We start from the raw sequence: 22,803 nt of genomic DNA, 5'->3' as shown, positions 1-22,803 counted from the left end.
TCCAATTATTCCTGGTCTACACTCCAGAAATAATGTCCTTGGAGATCTCGGCAAGTTGGAGTTTTCGGCAGAACACCGGCTCTCCTGAAAAGACAAAAATAAAAGTAAAAAAGGAATCGTGAGCGCTCAACAGCGAACAAATTATCCAACAAGCAGCTGGCACTAAAAAGGTGACCACCCTATCAAACAATGGATCAAAAACGAAAGTGCAGAGCTAAAACTACAAATGATGGTAAGACCAAATGTGTCCAAATACTAAAAGTGTAACATACCAATTTACAAAGAGATATGAATAGTGATCACATAACACATCAAAGTGTCCATAATTATAGTCCAATTCTGTAGTCACCATGAGTAGTGCTCCCAGCTGCCAACCACAAAGTGCATATTTAATCCATTCCGATACCACGGGGCATCTTGTAGGGGGCCTGGGCAGAAGGGGAGCCCAGACAAAAAGGGGGGCCCAGGCACAAAGGGTGGGCCTGGACACAAAGGGGGGCCCGAACACAAAGGGGGCCCGGGCACAAAGGGAGGCCCAGACAGAAGGGGGGCTCGGACAGAAGGGGGGGCCTGGGCACAATGGGGGTCCCAAACAGAAGGGGAGCCCGGACACAAAGGGGGGCCCAGACAGAAGGGGGGCTCGGACAGAAGGGGGGGGCCTGGGCACAATGGGGAGCCCAGACAGAAGGGGAGCCCGGACACAAAGGGGGGCCCAGACAGAAGGGGAGCCCGGACACAAAGGGGGGCCCAGACAGAAGGGGGATCAGTGCGGCGGGACAATGGAGGAAAATGACAGAATGATGCACTGCAGTGCCGGGACAAGGTCACCTACAGCCCAGGGCTGAAATCCCCCCTTGCTGTACAAATCTTTGCCCCCTCCATTGACCAGGACAAATAACCCCCCGTCCCAAAAAAAAAAAAGAAAATCACCCCTCCATGCACAAATCCTCCACCACTCAAATTTCCCCTCCGAGTACACATTTTTCCCATTCTCACCCCCTATTACAAATCCAAACCCCCTGCCTAGCACAAATATCCTCCGATCTTACACCCCCCCCCCCCCAAAAGAAAAGAAAAGCACACCTCCAAGCACAAATCGTCCACTACTCAAATTTCCCCTCCAAGTACACATCCTACCCCCTTACTCCAAATCCAAACCCCCCTCCTAGCACAAGTATCCCCCAATCCCTGCTAGCACAAATGCCCCCCCCCCAAAAAAAAAAAAAATCAACCCTCCTAGCACAAGACCTTCATCACTCAAATTTCCCCTCCGAGTTCACATCCCCCCCCCCTTACTCCAAATCCCCAAACGCGTGGCCAAGACCATACAGCGGTATAACAGGACAGGTTCCACTCAGAACAGGCCTCACCATGGTCCACCAAAGAAGTTGAGTGCACGTGCTCAGCGTCACATCCAGAGGTTGTCTTTGGGAAATAGACGTATGAGTGCTGCCAGCATTGCTGCAGAGGTTGAAGGGGTGGGGGAGGGGTCAGCCTGTCAGTGCTCAGACCATACGCCGCACACTGCATCAAATTGGTCTGCATGGCTGTCATCCCAGAAGGAAGCCTCTTCTAAAGATGATGGACAAGAAAGCCGGCAAACAGTTTTCTGAAGACAAGCAGACTAAGGACATGGATTACTGGAACCATCTCCTGTGCTCTGATGAGACCAAGATAATCTTATTTGGTTCAGATGGTGTCAGGCGTGTGTGGGGGCAACCAGGTGAGGAGTACAAAGACAAGTGTGTCTTCCTACAGTCAGGCATGGTGGTGGGAGTGTCATGGTCTGGGGCTGCCGGCACTGGGGAGCTACAGATCATTGAGGGAACCATGAATGCCAACATGTACTGTGACATACTGAAGCAGAGCATGATCCCCTCCCTTCAGAGACTGGGGGGCAGGGCAATATTCCAACATAACGACCCCAAACACCTCCAAGATGACCACTGCCTTGATAAAGAAGCTGAGGGTAAAGGTGATGGACTGGCCAAGCATCTCCAGACCTAAACCCTATTGAGCATCAGTGGGGGATCCTCAAACAGAAGGTGGAGGAGGGGAAGGTCTCTAACATCCACCAGCTCTGTGATGTCATCATGGAGGAGGGGAAGAGGACTCCAGTGACAACCTGTGAAACTCTGGTGAACCACCAGCAGTACCCGCCAGTAGTACCCACCAGCATTACCCGCCAGCAGTACCCGCCAGCAATACCCGCCAGCATTACCCACCAGCATTACCCGCCAGCACTGCCAGCATTACCCGCCAACAGTACCCGCCAGCAGTACCCGCCAGCAGTACCCGCCAGCATTACCCACCAGCAGTACCCACCAGCATTACCCACCAGCATTACCCGCCAGCATTACTCACCAGGATTACCCGCCAACATTACCCGCCAGCAATACCCACCAGCATTACCCGCCTGCTGTACTCACCAGCATTACCCGCCAGCAGTACCCGCCAGCAGTACCTACCAGCATTACCCGCCAGCATTACCCGCCAGCAGTACCCGCCAGCAGTACCTACCAGCATTACCCGCCAGCATTACCCACCAGCAGTACCCACCAGCATTACCCGCCTGCAGTACTCACGAGCATTACCCACCAGCAGTACCCGCCAGCATTACTCACCAGCATTACCCACCAGCAGTACCCGCCTGCAGTACTCACCAGGATTACCCGCCAGCATTACCCACCAACATTACCCACCAGCATTACCCACCAGCATTACCCGCCAGCATTACCCGCCTGCAGTACTCACCAGCATTACCCACCAGCAGTACCAGCCAGCAGTACCCGCCAGCTTTACTCGCCAGCATTACCCGCCAGCATTACCCGCCAGCATTACCCGCCAGCATTACCCACCAGCATTACCCGCCAGCATTACCCACCAGCATTACCCGTCAGCATTACCCACCAACAGTACCTGCCAGCATTACCCGCCTGCAGTACTCACCAGCATTACCCACCAGCAGTCTGCAAATTAAGTATGTACATTAGCGTGTGTAAATTGTTGCAATATGTTTAATAATTATACACGAAGGCGGCGTGGGAAGGGCGCGAAGGCGGAGCGGGAAGGGCGCGGAGGCGGAGCTGGAAGGGCGCGGAGGCGGAGCTGGAAGGGCGCGGAGGCGGAGCTGGAAGGGCGCGGATGCGGAGTGGGAAGGGCTTGGAGGCAGCGCGGGAAGGGCGTGGGGGCGGCGCAGGAAGGGCGCATTGGGGGCACGGAGGCGGCATGGGAAGGGCGTGGAGGCGGAGCGGGAAGATCGCTGAGGCGAAGCGGGAAGGGTGAGGAGGCGGAGCGGGAAGAGCGTGGAGGCAAAGATCGCTGAGGCGGAGAGGGAAGAACGCTGAGGCGGAGCGGGAAGGGCGAGGAGGCGGAGAGGGAAGAACGCTGAGGTGGAGAGGGAAGAGCGCTGAGGTGGAGAGGGAAGAACGCTGAGGCGGAGAGGGAAGAACGCTGAGGCGGAGAGGGAAGAGCGCTGAGGTGGAGAGGGAAGAGCGCTGAGGCGGAGAGGGAAGAACGCTGAGGCGGAGAGGGAAGAACGCTGAGGCGGAGAGGGAAGAACGCTGAGGTGGAGAGGGAAGAGCGCTGAGGTGGAGAGGGAAGAACGCTGAGGTGGAGAGGGAAGAGCGCTGAGCGGAGAGGGAAGAGCGCTGAGGTGGAGAGGGAAGAGCGCTGAGGTGGAGAGGGAAGAGCGCTGAGGCGGAGCGGGAAGAGCGCTGAGGTGGAGAGGGAAGAGCGCTGAGGTGGAGAGGGAAGAACGCTGAGGTGGAGCGGGAAGAGCGCTGAGGTGGAGAGGGAAGAGCGCTGAGGTGGAGAGGGAAGAGCGCTGAGGTGGAGAGGGAAGAGCGCTGAGGTGGAGAGGGAAGAACGCTGAGGTGGAGAGGGAAGAGCGCTGAGGTGGAGAGGGAAGAGCGCTGAGCGGAGAGGGAAGAGCGCTGAGGCGGAGAGGGAAGAGCGCTGAGGCGGAGAGGGAAGAGCGCTGAGGGGGAGAGGGAAGAGCGCTGAGGCGGAGAGGGAAGAGCGCTGAGGCGGAGAGGGAAGAGCGCTGAGGGGGAGAGGGAAGAGCGCTGAGGGGGAGAGGGAAGAACGCTGAGGTGGAGAGGGAAGAGCGCTGAGGCGGAGAGGGAAGAGCGCTGAGGTGGAGAGGGAAGAGCGCTGAGGTGGAGCGGGAAGAGCGCTGAGCGGAGAGGGAAGAGCGCTGAGGCGGAGAGGGAAGAGCGCTGAGGCGGAGCGGGAAGAGCGCTGAGGCGGAGAGGGAAGAGCGCTGAGGTGGAGAGGGAAGAGCGCTGAGGTGGAGCGGGAAGAGCGCTGAGCGGAGAGGGAAGAGCGCTGAGGTGGGGCGGGAAGAGCGCTGAGCGGAGAGGGAAGAGCGCTGAGGTGGAGAGGGAAGAGTGCTGAGCGGAGAGGGAAGAGCGCTGAGGTGGAGAGGGAAGAGCGCTGAGGCGGAGAGGGAAGAGCGCTGAGGCGGAGAGGGAAGAGCGCTGAGGCGGAGAGGGAAGAGCGCTGAGGCGGAGAGGGAAGAGCGCTGAGGCGGAGCGGGAAGAGCGCTGAGGCGGAGAGGGAAGAGCGCTGAGGTGGAGTGGGAAGAGCGCTGAGGCGGAGCGGGAAGAGCGCTGAGGTGGAGAGGGAAGAGCGCTGAGGTGGAGAGGGAAGAGCGCTGAGGTGGAGAGGGAAGAACGCTGAGGTGGAGAGGGAAGAGCGCTGAGGTGGAGAGGGAAGAGCGCTGAGCGGAGAGGGAAGAGCGCTGAGGTGGAGAGGGAAGAGCGCTGAGCGGAGAGGGAAGAGCGCTGAGGCGGAGAGGGAAGAGCGCTGAGGCGGAGAGGGAAGAGCGCTGAGGCGGAGAGGGAAGAGCGCTGAGGTGGAGAGGGAAGAGCGCTGAGGTGGAGAGGGAAGAGCGCTGAGGTGGAGCGGGAAGAGCGCTGAGCGGAGAGGGAAGAGCGCTGAGGCGGAGAGGGAAGAGCGCTGAGGCGGAGCGGGAAGAGCGCTGAGGCGGAGAGGGAAGAGCGCTGAGGTGGAGAGGGAAGAGCGCTGAGGTGGAGCGGGAAGAGCGCTGAGCGGAGAGGGAAGAGCGCTGAGGTGGGGCGGGAAGAGCGCTGAGCGGAGAGGGAAGAGCGCTGAGGTGGAGAGGGAAGAGTGCTGAGCGGAGAGGGAAGAGCGCTGAGGTGGAGAGGGAAGAGCGCTGAGGCGGAGAGGGAAGAGCGCTGAGGCGGAGAGGGAAGAGCGCTGAGGCGGAGAGGGAAGAGCGCTGAGGCGGAGAGGGAAGAGCGCTGAGGCGGAGCGGGAAGAGCGCTGAGGCGGAGAGGGAAGAGCGCTGAGGTGGAGTGGGAAGAGCGCTGAGGCGGAGCGGGAAGAGCGCTGAGGTGGAGAGGGAAGAGCGCTGAGGTGGAGAGGGAAGAGCGCTGAGGTGGAGAGGGAAGAACGCTGAGGTGGAGAGGGAAGAGCGCTGAGGTGGAGAGGGAAGAGCGCTGAGCGGAGAGGGAAGAGCGCTGAGGTGGAGAGGGAAGAGCGCTGAGCGGAGAGGGAAGAGCGCTGAGGCGGAGAGGGAAGAGCGCTGAGGCGGAGAGGGAAGAGCGCTGAGGCGGAGAGGGAAGAGCGCTGAGGGGGAGAGGGAAGAGCGCTGAGGCGGAGAGGGAAGAGCGCTGAGGGGGAGAGGGAAGAGCGCTGAGGGGGAGAGGGAAGAACGCTGAGGTGGAGAGGGAAGAGCGCTGAGGCGGAGAGGGAAGAGCGCTGAGGCGGAGAGGGAAGAGCGCTGAGGGGGAGAGGGAAGAGCGCTGAGGCGGAGAGGGAAGAGCGCTGAGGCGGAGAGGGAAGAACGCTGAGGTGGAGAGGGAAGAGCGCTGAGGCGGAGAGGGAAGAGCGCTGAGGGGGAGAGGGAAGAGCGCTGAGGGGGAGAGGGAAGAACGCTGAGGTGGAGAGGGAAGAACGCTGAGGTGGAGAGGGAAGAGCGCTGAGGCGGAGAGGGAAGAACGCTGAGGTGGAGAGGGAAGAGCGCTGAGGCGGAGCGGGAAGAGCGCTGAGGCGGAGAGGGAAGAGCGCTGAGGTGGAGCGGGAAGAGCGCTGAGGCGGAGCGGGAAGAGCGCTGAGGTGGAGAGGGAAGAGCGCTGAGGTGGAGAGGGAAGAGCGCTGAGGTGGAGAGGGAAGAACGCTGAGGTGGAGAGGGAAGAGCGCTGAGGTGGAGAGGGAAGAGCGCTGAGCGGAGAGGGAAGAGCGCTGAGGTGGAGAGGGAAGAGCGCTGAGCGGAGAGGGAAGAGCGCTGAGGCGGAGAGGGAAGAGCGCTGAGGCGGAGAGGGAAGAGCGCTGAGGCGGAGAGGGAAGAGCGCTGAGGGGGAGAGGGAAGAGCGCTGAGGCGGAGAGGGAAGAGCGCTGAGGGGGAGAGGGAAGAGCGCTGAGGGGGAGAGGGAAGAACGCTGAGGTGGAGAGGGAAGAGCGCTGAGGCGGAGAGGGAAGAGCGCTGAGGCGGAGAGGGAAGAGCGCTGAGGGGGAGAGGGAAGAGCGCTGAGGCGGAGAGGGAAGAGCGCTGAGGCGGAGAGGGAAGAACGCTGAGGTGGAGAGGGAAGAGCGCTGAGGCGGAGAGGGAAGAGCGCTGAGGGGGAGAGGGAAGAGCGCTGAGGGGGAGAGGGAAGAACGCTGAGGTGGAGAGGGAAGAGCGCTGAGGGGGAGAGGGAAGAGCGCTGAGGCGGAGAGGGAAGAGCGCTGAGGCGGAGAGGGAAGAGCGCTGAGGGGGAGAGGGAAGAACGCTGAGGTGGAGAGGGAAGAGCGCTGAGGCGGAGAGGGAAGAGCGCTGAGGCGGAGAGGGAAGAGCGCTGAGGGGGAGAGGGAAGAGCGCTGAGGCGGAGAGGGAAGAGCGCTGAGGCGGAGAGGGAAGAACGCTGAGGTGGAGAGGGAAGAGCGCTGAGGCGGAGAGGGAAGAGCGCTGAGGGGGAGAGGGAAGAGCGCTGAGGGGGAGAGGGAAGAACGCTGAGGTGGAGAGGGAAGAACGCTGAGGTGGAGAGGGAAGAGCGCTGAGGCGGAGAGGGAAGAACGCTGAGGTGGAGAGGGAAGAGCGCTGAGGCGGAGCGGGAAGAGCGCTGAGGCGGAGAGGGAAGAGCGCTGAGGTGGAGTGGGAAGAGCGCTGAGGCGGAGCGGGAAGAGCGCTGAGGTGGAGAGGGAAGAGCGCTGAGGTGGAGAGGGAAGAGCGCTGAGGTGGAGAGGGAAGAACGCTGAGGTGGAGAGGGAAGAGCGCTGAGGTGGAGAGGGAAGAGCGCTGAGCGGAGAGGGAAGAGCGCTGAGGTGGAGAGGGAAGAGCGCTGAGCGGAGAGGGAAGAGCGCTGAGGCGGAGAGGGAAGAGCGCTGAGGCGGAGAGGGAAGAGCGCTGAGGCGGAGAGGGAAGAGCGCTGAGGGGGAGAGGGAAGAGCGCTGAGGCGGAGAGGGAAGAGCGCTGAGGGGGAGAGGGAAGAGCGCTGAGGGGGAGAGGGAAGAACGCTGAGGTGGAGAGGGAAGAGCGCTGAGGCGGAGAGGGAAGAACGCTGAGGTGGAGAGGGAAGAGCGCTGAGGGGGAGAGGGAAGAACGCTGAGGTGGAGAGGGAAGAACGCTGAGGTGGAGAGGGAAGAGCGCTGAGGCGGAGAGGGAAGAACGCTGAGGTGGAGAGGGAAGAGCGCTGAGGCGGAGAGGGAAGAACGCTGAGGTGGAGAGGGAAGAGCGCTGAGGCGGAGAGGGAAGAACGCTGAGGTGGAGAGGGAAGAACGCTGAGGCGGAGAGGGAAGAGCGCTGAGGGGGAGAGGGAAGAACGCTGAGGTGGAGAGGGAAGAACGCTGAGGTGGAGAGGGAAGAGCGCTGAGGCGGAGAGGGAAGAACGCTGAGGTGGAGAGGGAAGAGCGCTGAGGCGGAGAGGGAAGAGCGCTGAGGCGGAGAGGGAAGAGCGCTGAGGGGGAGAGGGAAGAACGCTGAGGTGGAGAGGGAAGAGCGCTGAGGCGGAGAGGGAAGAGCGCTGAGGCGGAGAGGGAAGAGCGATGAGGTGGAGAGGGAAGAACGCTGAGGTGGAGAGGGAAGAGCGATGAGGTGGAGAGGGAAGAACGCTGAGGTGGAGAGGGAAGAGCGCTGAGGCGGAGAGGGAAGAGCGATGAGGTGGAGAGGGAAGAGCGATGAGGTGGAGAGGGAAGAGCGCTGAGGTGGAGAGGGAAGAGCGCTGAGGCGGAGAGGGAAGAGCGCTGAGGGGGAGAGGGAAGAGCGCTGAGGGGGAGAGGGAAGAGCGCTGAGGCGGAGAGGGAAGAGCGCCACCTCCCTGAAATGAGTTTTTATAGGTTAGGATGCTTGGAATAAAATATTTACAAGAATGTGAGGGGTGTACTTACTTTTGTCAGACACTGTATATATATATATATCTAGAAGGAGCGCTGTGGATATTCAGGGCTCTTTCTTGATTGGCTTAACGTGCTGGTCCTCCTCTGTGATTGGCTCCCCGGGAAGGTCCCGTCTCCCTCATAGATACTGACGGAAGAGTGATCTCGCAGCGCCCTCTAGCGGTGGAGGAATGCAGCGCGCACTACATCCCCCACAATGCAGTGCGGTGGGTGGGACGGAAGTGGAGATCGGAGCGATACAGGAAGTGAGCGGAGATCAGGAAGAGCCGGGAGACGGAGGAGGCTGGGTGAGATGGGGCCCCGGGGGGGGGGTCATAAGAGCCGGACTGGGTACAGGGGGGACCCCGAGAACCTCTGACTGAGATTTATCAACACCCCGCCCCCACCAATCACAGAAATCATTGAGTAGCGGGGGGAGGGGGAGAGACAACCTCTGTCACCCTCCTCATTTCCGGTCCCTGTGTCCCCATCACAGAGATCCCCCCATCACTTCCTGTCCCTGTGTCCCCATGACAGAGATCCCCCATCACTTCCTGTCCCTGTGTCCCCATCACAGAGATCTCCCCCACCATATCTCTTCCTGTATCCCCATCACTTCCTGTCCCTGTGTCCCCATCACTTCCTGTCCCCGTTTCCCCATCAGAGATCCCCCACATTACTTCCTGTCCCTGTGTCCCCATCACAGAGATCCCACTTCCTGTCCCTGTGACCCCATCACAGAGATACCACTTTCCCTCTTCCCCATCACTTCCTGTGTCCCCATCACAAAGACCCCCCCCCCATCACTTCCTGTCCCTGTATCCTCATCACAGATCTCCCCCTTTTCACTTCCTGTCCCCCCCCATCACAGAGATCCCCCCATCACTTCCTGTCCCTGTGTCCCCATCACAGATCTTCCCCTCTTCACTTCCTGTCCCCCTCACAGAGATTCTCCATCACTTCCTGTCCCTGTGTCCCCATCATAGATCTTCCCCTCTTCACTTCCTTTCCCCCTCACAGATCTCCCCCATCACTTCCTGTCCCCCTCACAGAGATTCTGCATCACTTCCTGTCCCCCTCACAGAGATCCTCCATCACTTCCTGTCCCCCTCACAGAGATCCTCCATCACTTCCTGTCCCCCTCACAGAGATTCTGCATCACTTCCTGTCCCCCTCACAGAGATCCTCCATAACTTCCTGTCCCCCTCACAGAGATCCCCCATCACTTCCTGTCCCCCTCACAGAGATCCTCCATCACTTCCTGTCCCTGTGTCCCCATCACAGAGATCTCCCCCACCATATCTTCCTGTGTCCCCATCACTTCCTGTCCCTGTGTCCCCATCACTTCCTGTCCCTGTGTCCCCATCACTTCCTGTCCCTGTGTCCCCATCACTTCCTGTCCCTGTGTCCCCATCACTTCCTGTCCCTGTGTCCCCATCACTTCCTGTCCCTGTGTCCCCATCACTTCCTGTCCCTGTGTCCCCATCACTTCCTGTCCCTGTGTCCCCATCACTTCCTGTCCCTGTGTCCCCATCACTTCCTGTCCCCGTTTCCCCATCAGAGATCCCCCACATTACTTCCTGTCCCTGTGTCCCCATCACAGAGATCCCACTTCCTGTCCCTGTGACCCCATCACAGAGATACCACTTCCCCTCTTCCCCATCACTTCCTGTGTCCCCATCACAAAGACCCCCCCCCCCATCACTTCCTGTCCCTGTATCCTCATCACAGATCTCCCCCTTTTCACTTCCTGTCCCCCCCCATCACAGAGATCCCCCCATCACTTCCTGTCCCTGTGTCCCCATCACAGATCTTCCCCTCTTCACTTCCTGTCCCCCTCACAGAGATTCTCCATCACTTCCTGTCCCTGTGTCCCCATCATAGATCTTCCCCTCTTCACTTCCTTTCCCCCTCACAGATCTCCCCCATCACTTCCTGTCCCCCTCACAGAGATTCTGCATCACTTCCTGTCCCCCTCACAGAGATCCTCCATCACTTCCTGTCCCCCTCACAGAGATCCTCCATCACTTCCTGTCCCCCTCACAGAGATCCTCCATCACTTCCTGTCCCCCTCACAGAGATTCTGCATCACTTCCTGTCCCCCTCACAGAGATCCTCCATAACTTCCTGTCCCCCTCACAGAGATCCCCCATCACTTCCTGTCCCCCTCACAGAGATCCTCCATCACTTCCTGTCCCTGTGTCCCCATCACAGAGATCTCCCCCACCATATCTTCCTGTGTCCCCATCACTTCCTGTCCCTGTGTCCCCATCACTTCCTGTCCCTGTGTCCCCATCACTTCCTGTCCCTGTGTCCCCATCACTTCCTGTCCCTGTGTCCCCATCACTTCCTGTCCCTGTGTCCCCATCACTTCCTGTCCCTGTGTCCCCATCACTTCCTGTCCCTGTGTCCCCATCACTTCCTGTCCCTGTGTCCCCATCACTTCCTGTCCCCATTTCCCCATCAGAGATCCCCCACATTACTTCCTGTCCCTGTGTCCCCATCACAGAGATCCCACTTCCTGTCCCTGTGACCCCATCACAGAAATACCACTTCCCCTCTTCCCCATCACTTCCTGTGTCCCCATCACAAAGACCCCCCCCCCCATCACTTCCTGTCCCTGTATCCTCATCACAGATCTCCCCCTTTTCACTTCCTGTCCCCCCCCCCCCCATCACAGAGATCCCCACCATCACTTCCTGTCCCTGTGTCCCCATCACAGATCTTCCCCTCTTCACTTCCTGTCCCCCCCCCCATCACAGATCTCCCCCATCACTTCCTGTCCCCCTCACAGAGATTCTCCATCACTTCCTGTCCCCCTCACAGAGATCCTCCATCACTTCCTGTCCCCCTCACAGAGATCCTCCATCACTTTCTGTCCCTTCCCCCATCACTTCCTGTCCCTGTGTCCCCATCACAGAGAACTTCCTGTCCCTGTGTCCCCATCATAGATCTTCCCCTCTTCACTTCCTGCCCCCCTCACAGAGATCCTCCATCACTTCCTGTCCCCCTCACAGAGATCCTCCATCACTTCCTTTCCCATCACAGAGATCCTCCATCACTTCCTGTCCCTGTGTCCCCATCACAGATCCCTTCCCCAATCATTTCCTGTCCCTGTGTCCCCATCACAGATCCCTTCCCCCATCACTTCCTGTCCCTGTGTCCCCATCACAGAGATCCTCCCATCATTTCCTGTCTCTGTGTCCCCACCTGGAAGATTCCCCCCCCCCCCCCCCCCCATCAGAAGTACGATTCCCTCCATCTGACATCCTTCTGCATTTTGGCCGTTCCTGAGTATTATTTTTCCATGGACTTTCTATGGCCGGAGACTCCGAGGGATATGGGGGATCCGGTGCCGGGAGGCATATGGGGGATCCGGTGCCGGGAGGGGATATGGGGGATCCGGTGCCGGGAGGGGATATGGGGGATCCGGTGCCGGGAGGGATATGGGGGATGCGGTGCCGGGAGGGATAATGGGGATGCGGTGCCGGGAGGGATATGGGGGATGCGGTGCCGGGAGGGATATGGGGGATGCGGTGCCGGGAGGGATATGGGGGATGCGGTGCCGGGAGGCATATGGGGGATCCGGTGCCGGGAGGGGATATGGGGGATCCGGTGCCGGGAGCGGATATCGGGGATGCGGTGCCGGGAAGGATATGGGGGATGCGGTGCCGGGAAGGATATGGGGGATGCGGTGCCGGGAGGGATATGGGGGATGCGGTGCCGGGAGGGATATGGGGGATCCGGTGCCGGGAGGGATATGGGGGATGCGGTGCCGGGAGGCATATGGGGGATCCGGTGCCGGGAGCGGATATCGGGGATGCGGTGCCGGGAAGGATATGGGGGATGCGGTGCCGGGAGGGATATGGGGGATGCGGTGCCGGGAGGGATATGGGGGATCCGGTGCCGGGAGGCATATGGGGGATCCGGTGCCGGGAGGGGATATGGGGGATCCGGTGCCGGGAGGGGATATGGGGGATCCGGTGCCGGGAGGGATATGGGGGATCCGGTGCCAGGAGGGATAATGGGGATGCGGTGCCGGGAGGGATATGGGGGATGCGGTGCCGGGAGGGATATGGGGGATGCGGTGCCGGGAGGGATATGGGGGATGCGGTGCCGGGAGGGGATATCGGGGATGCGGTGCCGGGAGGGATATGGAGGATGCGGTGCCGGGAGGGATATGGGGGATTCGGTGCCGGGAGCGGATATCGGGGATGCGGTGCCGGGAAGGATATGGGGGATGCGGTGCCGGGAGGGATATGGGGGATGCGGTGCCGGGAGGGATATGGGGGATCCGGTGCCAGGAGGGATAATGGGGATCCGGTGCCGGGAGGGGATATGGGGGATGCGGTGCCGGGAGGGATATGGGGGATGCGGTGCCGGGAGGGATATGGGGGATGCGGTGCCGGGAGGGATATGGGGGATGCGGTGCCGGGAGGGATATGGGGGATGCGGTGCCGGGAGGGATATGGGGGATGCGGTGCCGGGAGGGGATATGGGGGATGCGGTGCCGGGAGGGGATATGGGGGATGCGGTGCCGGGAGGGATATGGGGGATGCGGTGCCGGGAGGGATATGGGGGATGCGGTGCCGGGAGGGATATGGGGGATGCGGTGCCGGGAGGGATATGGGGGATGCGGTGCCGGGAGGGATATGGGGGATGCGGTGCCGGGAAGGGATATGGGGGATGCGGTGCCGGGAGGGGATATGGGGGATGCGGTGCCGGGAGGGATATGGGGGATGCGGTGCCGGGAGGGATATGGGGGATGCGGTGCCGGGAGGGATATGGGGGATGCGGTGCCGGGAGGGATATGGGGGATGCGGTGCCGGGAGGGATATGGGGGATGCGGTGCCGGGAGGGGATATCGGGGATGCGGTGCCGGGAGGGATATGGAGGATGCGGTGCCGGGAGGGATATGGGGGATTCGGTGCCGGGAGGGGATATCGGGGATGCGGTGCCGGGAAGGATATGGGGGATGCGGTGCCGGGAGGGATATGGGGGATGCGGTGCCGGGAGGGATATGGGGGATCCGGTGCCAGGAGGGATAATGGGGATCCGGTGCCGGGAGGGGATATGGGGGATGCGGTGCCGGGGGGGATATGGGGGATGCGGTGCCGGGAGGGATATGGGGGATGCGGTGCCGGGAGGGATATGGGGGATGCGGTGCCGGGAGGGATATGGGGGATGCGGTGCCGGGAGGGATATGGGGGATGCGGTGCCGGGAGGGATATGGGGGATGCGGTGCCGGGAGGGGATATGGGGGATGCGGTGCCGGGAGGGGATATGGGGGATGCGGTGCCGGGAGGGATATGGGGGATGCGGTGCCGGGAGGGATATGGGGGATGCGGTGCCGGGAGGGGATATGGGGGATGCGGTGCCGGGAGGGATATGGGGGATGCGGTGCCGGAAGGCATATCGGGGATCCGGTGCCGGAAGGCATATGGGGGATCCGGTGCCGGGAGGGTAATGGGGGATGCAGTGGCGGGAGGGGATATCGGGGATCCGGTGCTGGGGGGGATATGGGGGATGCGGTGTCGGGAGGGGATATGTGGAATGTGGTGTCGAGGGGATATGGGGGATCCGGTGCCGGGGGGGATCCGGTGCCGGGGGGGATCAGGTGTCGGGGGGATATCGGGGATCATGTGTTGGGGGGATCATGTGTCGGGGGGATATTGGGGATCCGGTGTCGGGGGGATATCGGGGATCCTCCGGGCTGTGAGGATCCCCTGGGCTCTGCTGTTTCCCCCCCCCCCCCTGCCCTGCTGATTCCTGAAGCTCTGATTATCCCCCTGCACTGGGTCCTGAGGATCCCCTGGGTTCTGCTGGTTCCCCCCCCCCCTGCCCTGCTGATCCCCGGGGCTCTGCTGAACCCCCAGTGCTGGGTCCTGAGGATCCCTGGGAAATGGATTGCCACAAGTCCAGCAGGCAATGGAGCAGTTGATGGCTGTCACGGTGACGTTGATGTCTCGGGGGGCGTCTCAGTCTCGGGGGACGTTGGAGTCTTGAAGGACGTTGCTGTCTCGGGTGTCGGGGTGACGTTGCAGTCTCGGGGTGATGTTGCAGTCTCGGGGGACGTTGGCGTCTCGGGGGACATGATGTAGCAGTCTCGGGGGACATTGGAATCTCGTGTGACGTTGCAGTGGGGGTGTAGTCCAATCTTCTAGTGTTACGTTGCTGTGCCGGGTGATGTTGCTGTGGGGGTGTAGTCCGATCTTCTAGGGTGACGGAGTCTCGGGTGACGTTGCTGTGGGGGTGTAGTCCGATCTTCTAGGGTGACGGAGTCTCGGGTGACGTTGCTGTGGGGGTGTAGTCCGATCTTCTAGGGTGACGTTGCTGTGTCGGGTGACATTTCAATCTCGGGTGACGTTGCAGTCCGATCTTCTTGGGTGACGTTGCTGTGTCGGGTGACGTTGCAGTGGGGGTGTAGTTCGATCTTCTAGGGTGACGTTGCTGTGTCGGGTGACGGAGTCTCGGGTGATGTTGCTGTGGGGGTGTAGTCCGATCTTCTAGGGCAGTGATGGCGAACCTTGGCACCCCAGATGTTTTGGAACTACATTTCCCATGATGCTCAACTACTTTGCAGAGTGCATAATCATCCTGGGAAATGTAGTTCCAAAACATCTGGGGTGCCAAGGTTCGCCATCACTGTTCTAGTGTGACGTTGCTGTGTCGGGTGACGGAGTCTCGGGTGACGTTGCTGTGGGGGTGTAGTCCGATCTTCTAGGGTGACGTTGCTGTGTCGGGTGACGTTGCAGTGGGGGTGTAGTCCGATCTTCTAGGGTGACGTTGCTGTGTCGGGTGACGTTTCAGTCTCGGGTGACGTTGCAGTCCGATCTTCTAAGGTGACGTTGCTGTGTCGGGTGACGGAGTTTCGGGTGACGTTGCAGTGGGGGTGTAGTTCGATCTTCTAGGGTGACGTTGCTGTGTCGGGTGACGGAGTCTCGGGTGACGTTGCTGTGGGGGTGTAGTCCGATCTTCTAGGGTGACGTTGCTGTGTCGGGTGACGTTGCAGTCTCAGTCTCGGGGGACGTTGCAGTGGGGGTGTAGTACGAACTTCTAGTGTGACGTTGCTGTGTCGGGTGACAAAGTCTCGGGTGACGTTGCTGTGGGGGTGTAGTCCGATCTTCTAGTGTGACGTTGCTGTGTCAGGGGACGTTGCAGTGGGGGTGTAGTCCGATCTTCTAGGGTGACGTTGCTGTGTCGGGTGACGTTGCATTCTCAGTCTCGGGTGACGTTGCAGTGGGGGTGTAGTTCGATCTTCTAGGGTGATGTTGCTGTGTCGGGTGACGGAGTCTCGGGTGACGTTGCTGTGGGGGTGTAGTCCGATCTTCTAGGGTGACGTTGCTGTGTCGGGTGACGTTGCAGTGGGGGTGTAGTCCGATCTTCTAGGGTGACGTTGCTGTGTCGGGTGACGTTTCAGTCTCGGGTGACGTTGCAGTCCGATCTTCTAAGGTGACGTTGCTGTGTCAGGTGATGGAGTCTCGGGTGACGTTGCAGTGGGGGTGTAGTTCGATCTTCTAGGGTGACGTTGCTGTGTCGGGTGACGGAGTCTCGGGTGACGTTGCAGTGGGGGTGTAGTTCGATCTTCTAGGGTGACGTTGCTGTGTCGGGTGACGGAGTCTCGGTTTGCAGTGGGGGTGTAGTCCGATCTTCTAGGGTGACGTTGTAGTCTCAGTCTCGGGGGATGTTGCTGTGGGGGTGTAGTCCGATCTTCTAGTGTGACGTTGCTGTGTCAGGTGACGTTGCAGTGGGGGTGTAGTCCGATCTTCTAGGGTGACCTTGCTGTGTCGGGTGACGTTTCAGTCTCGGGTGACGTTGCAGTCCGATCTTCTAAGGTGACGTTGCTGTGTCAGGTGATGGAGTCTCGGGTGACGTTGCAGTGGGGGTGTAGTTCGATCTTCTAGGGTGACGTTGCTGTGTCGGGTGACGGAGTCTCGGGTGACGTTGCAGTGGGGGTGTAGTTCGATCTTCTAGGGTGACGTTGCTGTGTCGGGTGACGGAGTCTCGGTTTGCAGTGGGGGTGTAGTCCGATCTTCTAGGGTGACGTTGTAGTCTCAGTCTCGGGGGATGTTGCTGTGGGGGTGTAGTCCGATCTTCTAGTGTGACGTTGCTGTGTCAGGTGACGTTGCAGTGGGGGTGTAGTCCGATCTTCTAGGGTGACGTTGCTGTGTCGGGTGACGTTGCAGTCTCAGTCTCGGGTGACGTTGCTGTGGGGGTGTAGTCCGATCTTCTAGTGTGACGTTGCTGTGTCGGGTGATGTTGCAGTGGGGGTGTAGTTCGATCTTCTAGGGTGACGTTGCTGTGTCGGGTGACGGAGTCTCGGGTGATGTTGCTGTGGGGGTGTAGTCCGATCTTCTAGGGCAGTGATGGCGAACCTTGGCACCCCAGATGTTTTGGAACTACATTTCCCATGATGCTCAACTACTTTGCAGAGTGCATAATCATCCTGGGAAATGTAGTTCCAAAACATCTGGGGTGCCAAGGTTCGCCATCACTGTTCTAGGGTGACGTTACTGTGTCGGGTGACGGCGTCTCGGGTGACGTTGCAGTGGGGGTGTAGTCCGATCTTCTAGTGTGAAGTTGCTGTGTCAGGTGACGTTGCTGTGGGGGTGTAGTCCGATCTTCTAGGGTGACGTTGCTGTGTCGGGTGACGTTGCAGTGGGGGTGTAGTCCGATCTTCTAGGGTGAAGTTGCTGTGTCGGGTGACGTTTCAGTCTCGGGTGATGTTGCAGTCCGATCTTCTAAGGTGACGTTGCTGTGTCGGGTGACGGAGTCTCGGGTGACGTTGCAGTGGGGGTGTAGTTCGATCTTCTAGGGTGACGTTGCTGTGTCGGGTGACGTTTCAGTCTCGGGTGATGTTGCAGTCCGATCTTCTAAGGTGACGTTGCTGTGTCGGGTGACGGAGTCTCGGGTGACGTTGCTGTGGGGGTGTAGTCCGATCTTCTAGGGTGACGTTGCAGTCTCAGTCTCAGGGGACGTTGGAGTCTCGGGTGACGTTGCAGTGGGGGTGTAGTCCGATCTTCTAGGGTGACGTTGCTGTGTCGGGTGACGTTGCAGTCTCAGTCTCGGGGGACGTTGCAGTGGGGGTGTAGTACGAACTTCTAGTGTGACGTTGCTGTGTCGGGTGACAAAGTCTCGGGTGACGTTGCTGTGGGGGTGTAGTCCGATCTTCTAGTGTGACGTTGCTGTGTCAGGTGACGTTGCAGTGGGGGTGTAGTCCGATCTTCTAGGGTGACGTTGCTGTGTCGGGTGACGTTGCATTCTCAGTCTCGGGTGACGTTGCAGTGGGGGTGTAGTTCGATCTTCTAGGGTGATGTTGCTGTGTCGGGTGACGGAGTCTCGGGTGACGTTGCAGTGGGGGTGTAGTTCGATCTTCTAGGGTGACGTTGCTGTGTCGGGTGACGGAGTCTCGGTTTGCAGTGGGGGTGTAGTCCGATCTTCTAGGGTGACGTTGTCGTCTCAGTCTCGGGGGATGTTGCTGTGGGGGTGTAGTCCGATCTTCTAGTGTGACGTTGCTGTGTCAGGTGACGTTGCAGTGGGGGTGTAGTCCGATCTTCTAGGGTGACGTTGCTATGTCGGGTGACGTTGCAGTCTCAGTCTCGGGTGACGTTGCTGTGGGGGTGTAGTCCGATCTTCTAGTGTGACGTTGCTGTGTCGGGTGACAAAGTCTCGGGTGGCGTTGCTGTGGGGGTGTAGTCCGATCTTCTAGTGTGACGTTGCTGTGTCAGGTGACGTTGCAGTGGGGGTGTAGTCCAATCTTCTAGTGTGACGTTGCTGTGTCGGGTGACGGAGTCTCGGGTGACGTTGCAGTGGGGGTGTAGTTCGATCTTCTAGGGTGACGTTGCTGTGTCGGGTGACGGAGTCTCGGTTTGCAGTGGGGGTGTAGTCCGATCTTCTAGGGTGACGTTGTAGTCTCAGTCTCTGGGGATGTTGCTGTGGGGGTGTAGTCCGATCTTCTAGTGTGACGTTGCTGTGTCAGGTGACGTTGCAGTGGGGGTGTAGTCCAATCTTCTAGTGTGACGTTGCTGTGTTGGGTGACGTTGCAGTGGGGGTGTAGTCCAATCTTCTAGTGTGACGTTGCTGTGTTGGGTGACGTTGCAGTGGGGGTGTAGTCCAATCTTCTAGTGTGACGTTGCTGTGTCGGGTGACGGAGTCTTGGGTGACGTTGCAGTGGGGGTGTAGTCCGAACTTCTAGGGGGACGTTGCTGTGTCGGGTGACGTTGCAGTGGGGGTGTAGTCCAATCTTCTAGTGTGACGTTGCTGTGTCGGGTGACGGAGTCTTGGGTGACGTTGCAGTGGGGGTGTAGTCCGATCTTCTAGGGGGACGTTGCTGTGTCGGGTGACGTTGCAGTGGGGGTGTAGTCCAATCTTCTAGTGTGACGTTGCTGTGTCGGGTGACGTTGCAGTGGGGGTGTAGTCCAATCTTCTAGTGTGACGTTGCTGTGACGGAGTCTTGGGTGACGCTGCAGTGGGGGTGTAGTCCGAACTTCTAGTGTGACATTACTTATTAACCAAACTGTTAAGGTGACTTTGTGAACCCCTCCCCCGTGTGTTTCCTTGTGACTTTGTATTGCTGTGGATTCTCGGCGGTAACGTTTCTTCTTCTGGATCCCTCAGGTTGCCGGACTTCATGAAGAATGCAGACCATTAAGTGTGTAGTTGTGGGTGATGGAGCGGTTGGGAAGACGTGCCTTCTTATCAGTTACACCACCAATGCCTTCCCGGAGGAGTACATCCCCACCGTCTTCGACAATTACAGCGCCCAGATGACGGTGGACGGGAGAACGGTCAGCCTGAACTTATGGGACACGGCCGGTCAGGAGGAATACGACCGCCTACGCACCTTGTCCTACCCTCAGACCAACGTCTTCATCATCTGCTTCTCCATCGGCAGCCCGTCATCCTACGCCAACGTCAGACACAAGTGGCACCCGGAGGTCTCCCACCACTGCCCCAACGTGCCCGTCTTACTGGTGGGCACCAAGCGGGATCTCCGGAACGACGCAGAGACTATAAAGAAGCTGAAAGAGCAGAGCCTGGCCCCCACCACCCCCCAGCAAGGCTCCTCATTGGCCAGGCAGATCGGGGCCGTCAAGTACATGGAGTGCTCCGCCCTGCACCAGGAAGGGGTGAGGGAAGTGTTCGCAGAGGCCGTCCGCGCCTTTCTAAATCCCGTGACCAAGAAAACCCAGAAGAAGTGCGTTCTGTTATAGGGGTGACCGATTTCCTGAAGAGAATTGGGGGGGAGGGGGGTTTTAGCACATGGTCTTGGGGCGGAGTCCCTTTTATCCTCAGCTTGCACTAACGGCTCATGGTTTGGGTTGGGCGGAGTCATGGCGCTTTATCGCTTTCCTGAACGGCAGAGACAAGGCCGCGGCGTGCCACAAGACGTCTCCCTCATTGCTTCTACCGGCCTTGCACTTTGGACCGTCACGGTTCGGACTTTCTATGTATTGCTGCCACAGATTGGGAAGATGCTTTTTTTGGGGGGGGTGGGGGGAGGGGGGGGAGGAAGAGTCTAATATTTTATACTACTTTTCTTACTTTACCACTATTCAAGCTTCACGGTGCAATTATCGCAGAGAGAACTCTTCTGTGCTGGATCCAAACCTCAGACTCGGCTGAAATCCGGTAAAACACTGTTACCTGCGGAGAGGAGGAGCCGTCCTTCCAGGGGGCGGAGCCTTCGTCTAGCCATAATACTCAGGGTTTAATATTTAACGGTTGCAAAAACAGACTTGCTTTGTTCAGATTTACTATGCAGTTCCCTTCGAGGGAAGCCGGAGCCGGAAGGAAGAAAAGCAACATCAGCGCAATTGGGGGGGTGGGGGACCGGTACAAAGAGCATAAGAAAACGCGTCAGCCAGTCCTAGCCCTATGATTGGATCCCCTTGTCTTTATATACTCGCCCCCCCCAAACAAGGACAGCCTCAGAGATCCAAAAATCAGACAGATCTAAAAAGATCGATCTAAGTACTGCTTACCACACACCATATACTGACAGTCTCGGGCGATCTTTGGATCCTGAGGTTGATTTTTGGATTCCGGGGGGGGGGGGGGGGGTAGTCCAGTCTGGAGGTGATCTTTGGATTTTGGGGGTGGTCCAGTCTGGGGGTGATCTTTGGATCCCAGGGCTAGTCCAGTCTGGGGGTGATCTTTGGATCCCAGGGCTAGTCCAGTCTGGGGGTGATCTTTGGATCTCGGGGGGGGGGGGAATAGTCCAGTCTGGGGGTGATCTTTGGATCCTGGGGTTAGTCCAGTCTGGGGGTGATCTTTGGATCTCGGGGGGGGGGGAATAGTCCAGTCTGGGGGTGATCTTTGGATCCTGGGGTTAGTCCAGTCTGGGGGTGATCTTTGGATCCTGGGGTTAGTCCAGTCTGGGGGTGATCTTTGGATCCTGGGGTTAGTCTAGTCCGGGGGGTGACCTTTTGTATCCCGGGGGGAGGGGGGGTAGTCAAGTCTGGGGGTGATTTTTGGATCCTGGGAGTAGTCCAGTCTGGGGGTTATCTTTGGATCTCGGGTGGGGGGGGGGGGTTAGTCCAATCTGGGGTTGATCTTTGGATCCAGGGAGTAGTCCAGTCTGGGGCTGATCTTTGGATCCAGGGAGTAGTCTGGTCTGGGGGGTGATCTTTGAATCTCAGGGAGGGGGGTAGTCCAGTCTGGGGGTGATCTTTGGATTCTGGGGGTAGTCTAGTCTGGGGGTGATCTTTGAATCTCAGGGAGGTGGGTGGTCCAGTCTGGGGGTGATCTTTGGATCCAGGGAGTAGTCTAGTCTGGGGGTGATCTTTGGATCTCGGGGGTAGTCCAGTCGGGGAGTCACCTCCTTTGATGGGGGGGTATAAATGTACGGGGGGGATCCAATCATGCTTGGCTCTGGCTGGGGCCGGGATTGGCTGCTATGGTTCAGTCTTTGGTCTGTATTCCCTATGAAGAGGTGAATCTGTATTGGGGGGGGGGGAGTGCCAGCCGGCTCTTTGCATCGGTCACTGCCTTACACTTGGGAGGAAGTGTTTCCTTACCCCACCTGCAGGTGGCGCTGTCTCATCTGACTGCATAGAGAGCTGAACTGCGGGATCAGCAGACATTCCTCCTGATTCTTGCTGTGCGGGGGAGCTTCCTGTAATAATGACCGCCCACTGCTGCTCTCTTGTCTCCACCCCCTGCTGTAGTGGGTGGAGCCTTCTGGACCCCTCCCACAGCTCTGCACAGGCAATGTAGAGCCCAGTGATGATGTCATCACTACTTTTACAAGGTAATATCTGAATGAATAAATAAATTTGGTGCTCACACAGCGGATTTCTATCCTTTGTGACTGTTGAGGAATAGATTGAGATGGAAGGATTTCTGTGCCCGCAATTAAATGCTCAGTAGTATGATGTCATAGTGGGTGGGGACAGAAATGTCTGCACCGGTGACTCCTGGCCTTCTGAAGGCTGTAATTGGCCTCTATAGGATGTAGGAGATCTGTGACTGCTCAGGTGGGTGGAGCTTTGCGGTCCCATTTGTAGAATTATAGTGACCCTTTCTGGGGGTGACACCCTGTGAGAAAAGCCGCATTCTACCCGCCTGGCCAGCGGACGATCGCTAAAAAATCGCTCTCCTGCAGAACCACCCCAATACTATCTCTCTGGTGTGTGGAATAGCCCCTCCCCTAGTGGGTGGTGTGGTTCCTTCCACTGATCTCTGGTGTGTGGAATAGCCCCTCCCCTAGTGGGCGGCCTGGTTCCTTCCACTGATCTCTGGTGTGTGGATAAGCACCTCCCCTAGTGGACGGCATGGTTCCTTTCGCTGATCTCTGGCGTGTGGAATAGCCCCTCCTCTAGTGGGCGGTGTGGTCCCTCCCATTGGTCTCTGGCTTGTGGAATAGCAACTCCCCCCAGTTGGTGGTGTGTTTCCTCCCGCTGATCTCTAGTGTATGGGCTCAGAACTCCCTTCATCGGGGGCTGGCGGTAATGCTGGGCGGCATTAGTGAAGAAAGGAAGATTGTTGTTGGCAGTGTGGTCACTGGCCTGACGGTCATTCTTATTGTAGGACCTGATGAAGCCCCTGATTCTTATTGTAGGACCTGATGAAGCCCCTGATTCTTATTGTAGGACCTGATGAAGCCCCTGAAACGCGTTGGGAGTTATTTTTTTGTTACAAGACTGAAGCCCTCTCATCCTTTTACACTCCGGGGCGATCTTTTGAGATTTATCCACGTCTGTGGCCCTCTTTAGTACACATGGAAGTGTCATTGCAAGGGAGGGCAGGTTCAGCCCCACCCCCGCTAGACGAGTAGAATGCTATCACCGTCCCCCAGACATGGCCGCCATTGTGTGGGCTCCTCCCTCTCCATAAATTCTGCCGTATTCCGCCTCCCGATGGCCCAGAATGCTTTTCTTCCTTTTGGCCGGCTTCCCTTCACCTGGTGCTTAGCCGGCACGATTCTACAACCAGCAGAACGGGTGATGTGACCGCGCTGTCCGCTTCCCCCGCTCCAAAGTG

At 59.0% G+C, this 22,803-nt stretch overlaps 1 protein-coding gene across 1 annotated transcript; it reads left to right on the top strand.

Annotated features, from left to right (window-relative positions):
* Positions 1-8,538: 8,538 nt before the first annotated feature.
* Positions 8,539-20,159, top strand: LOC309543556 (rho-related GTP-binding protein RhoG-like). Its single transcript, XM_082276028.1, has 2 exons — positions 8,539-8,627; positions 18,937-20,159. The coding sequence occupies exon 2, from the start codon at positions 18,957-18,959 to the stop codon at positions 19,530-19,532; it is 576 nt and encodes a 191-aa protein (XP_082132154.1). The 5' UTR covers positions 8,539-8,627; positions 18,937-18,956; the 3' UTR covers positions 19,533-20,159.
* Positions 20,160-22,803: the final 2,644 nt, after the last annotated feature.

Source organism: Pelophylax lessonae (genome assembly GCF_965119305.1).
Source record: "Pelophylax lessonae genome assembly, contig: HAP1_SCAFFOLD_204, whole genome shotgun sequence".
In the NCBI taxonomy this organism is placed as follows: Eukaryota; Metazoa; Chordata; class Amphibia; order Anura; family Ranidae; genus Pelophylax; species Pelophylax lessonae.
Note: the sequence above shows the minus strand (reverse complement) of the source record. Positions and strands in the feature narration are given on the sequence as shown.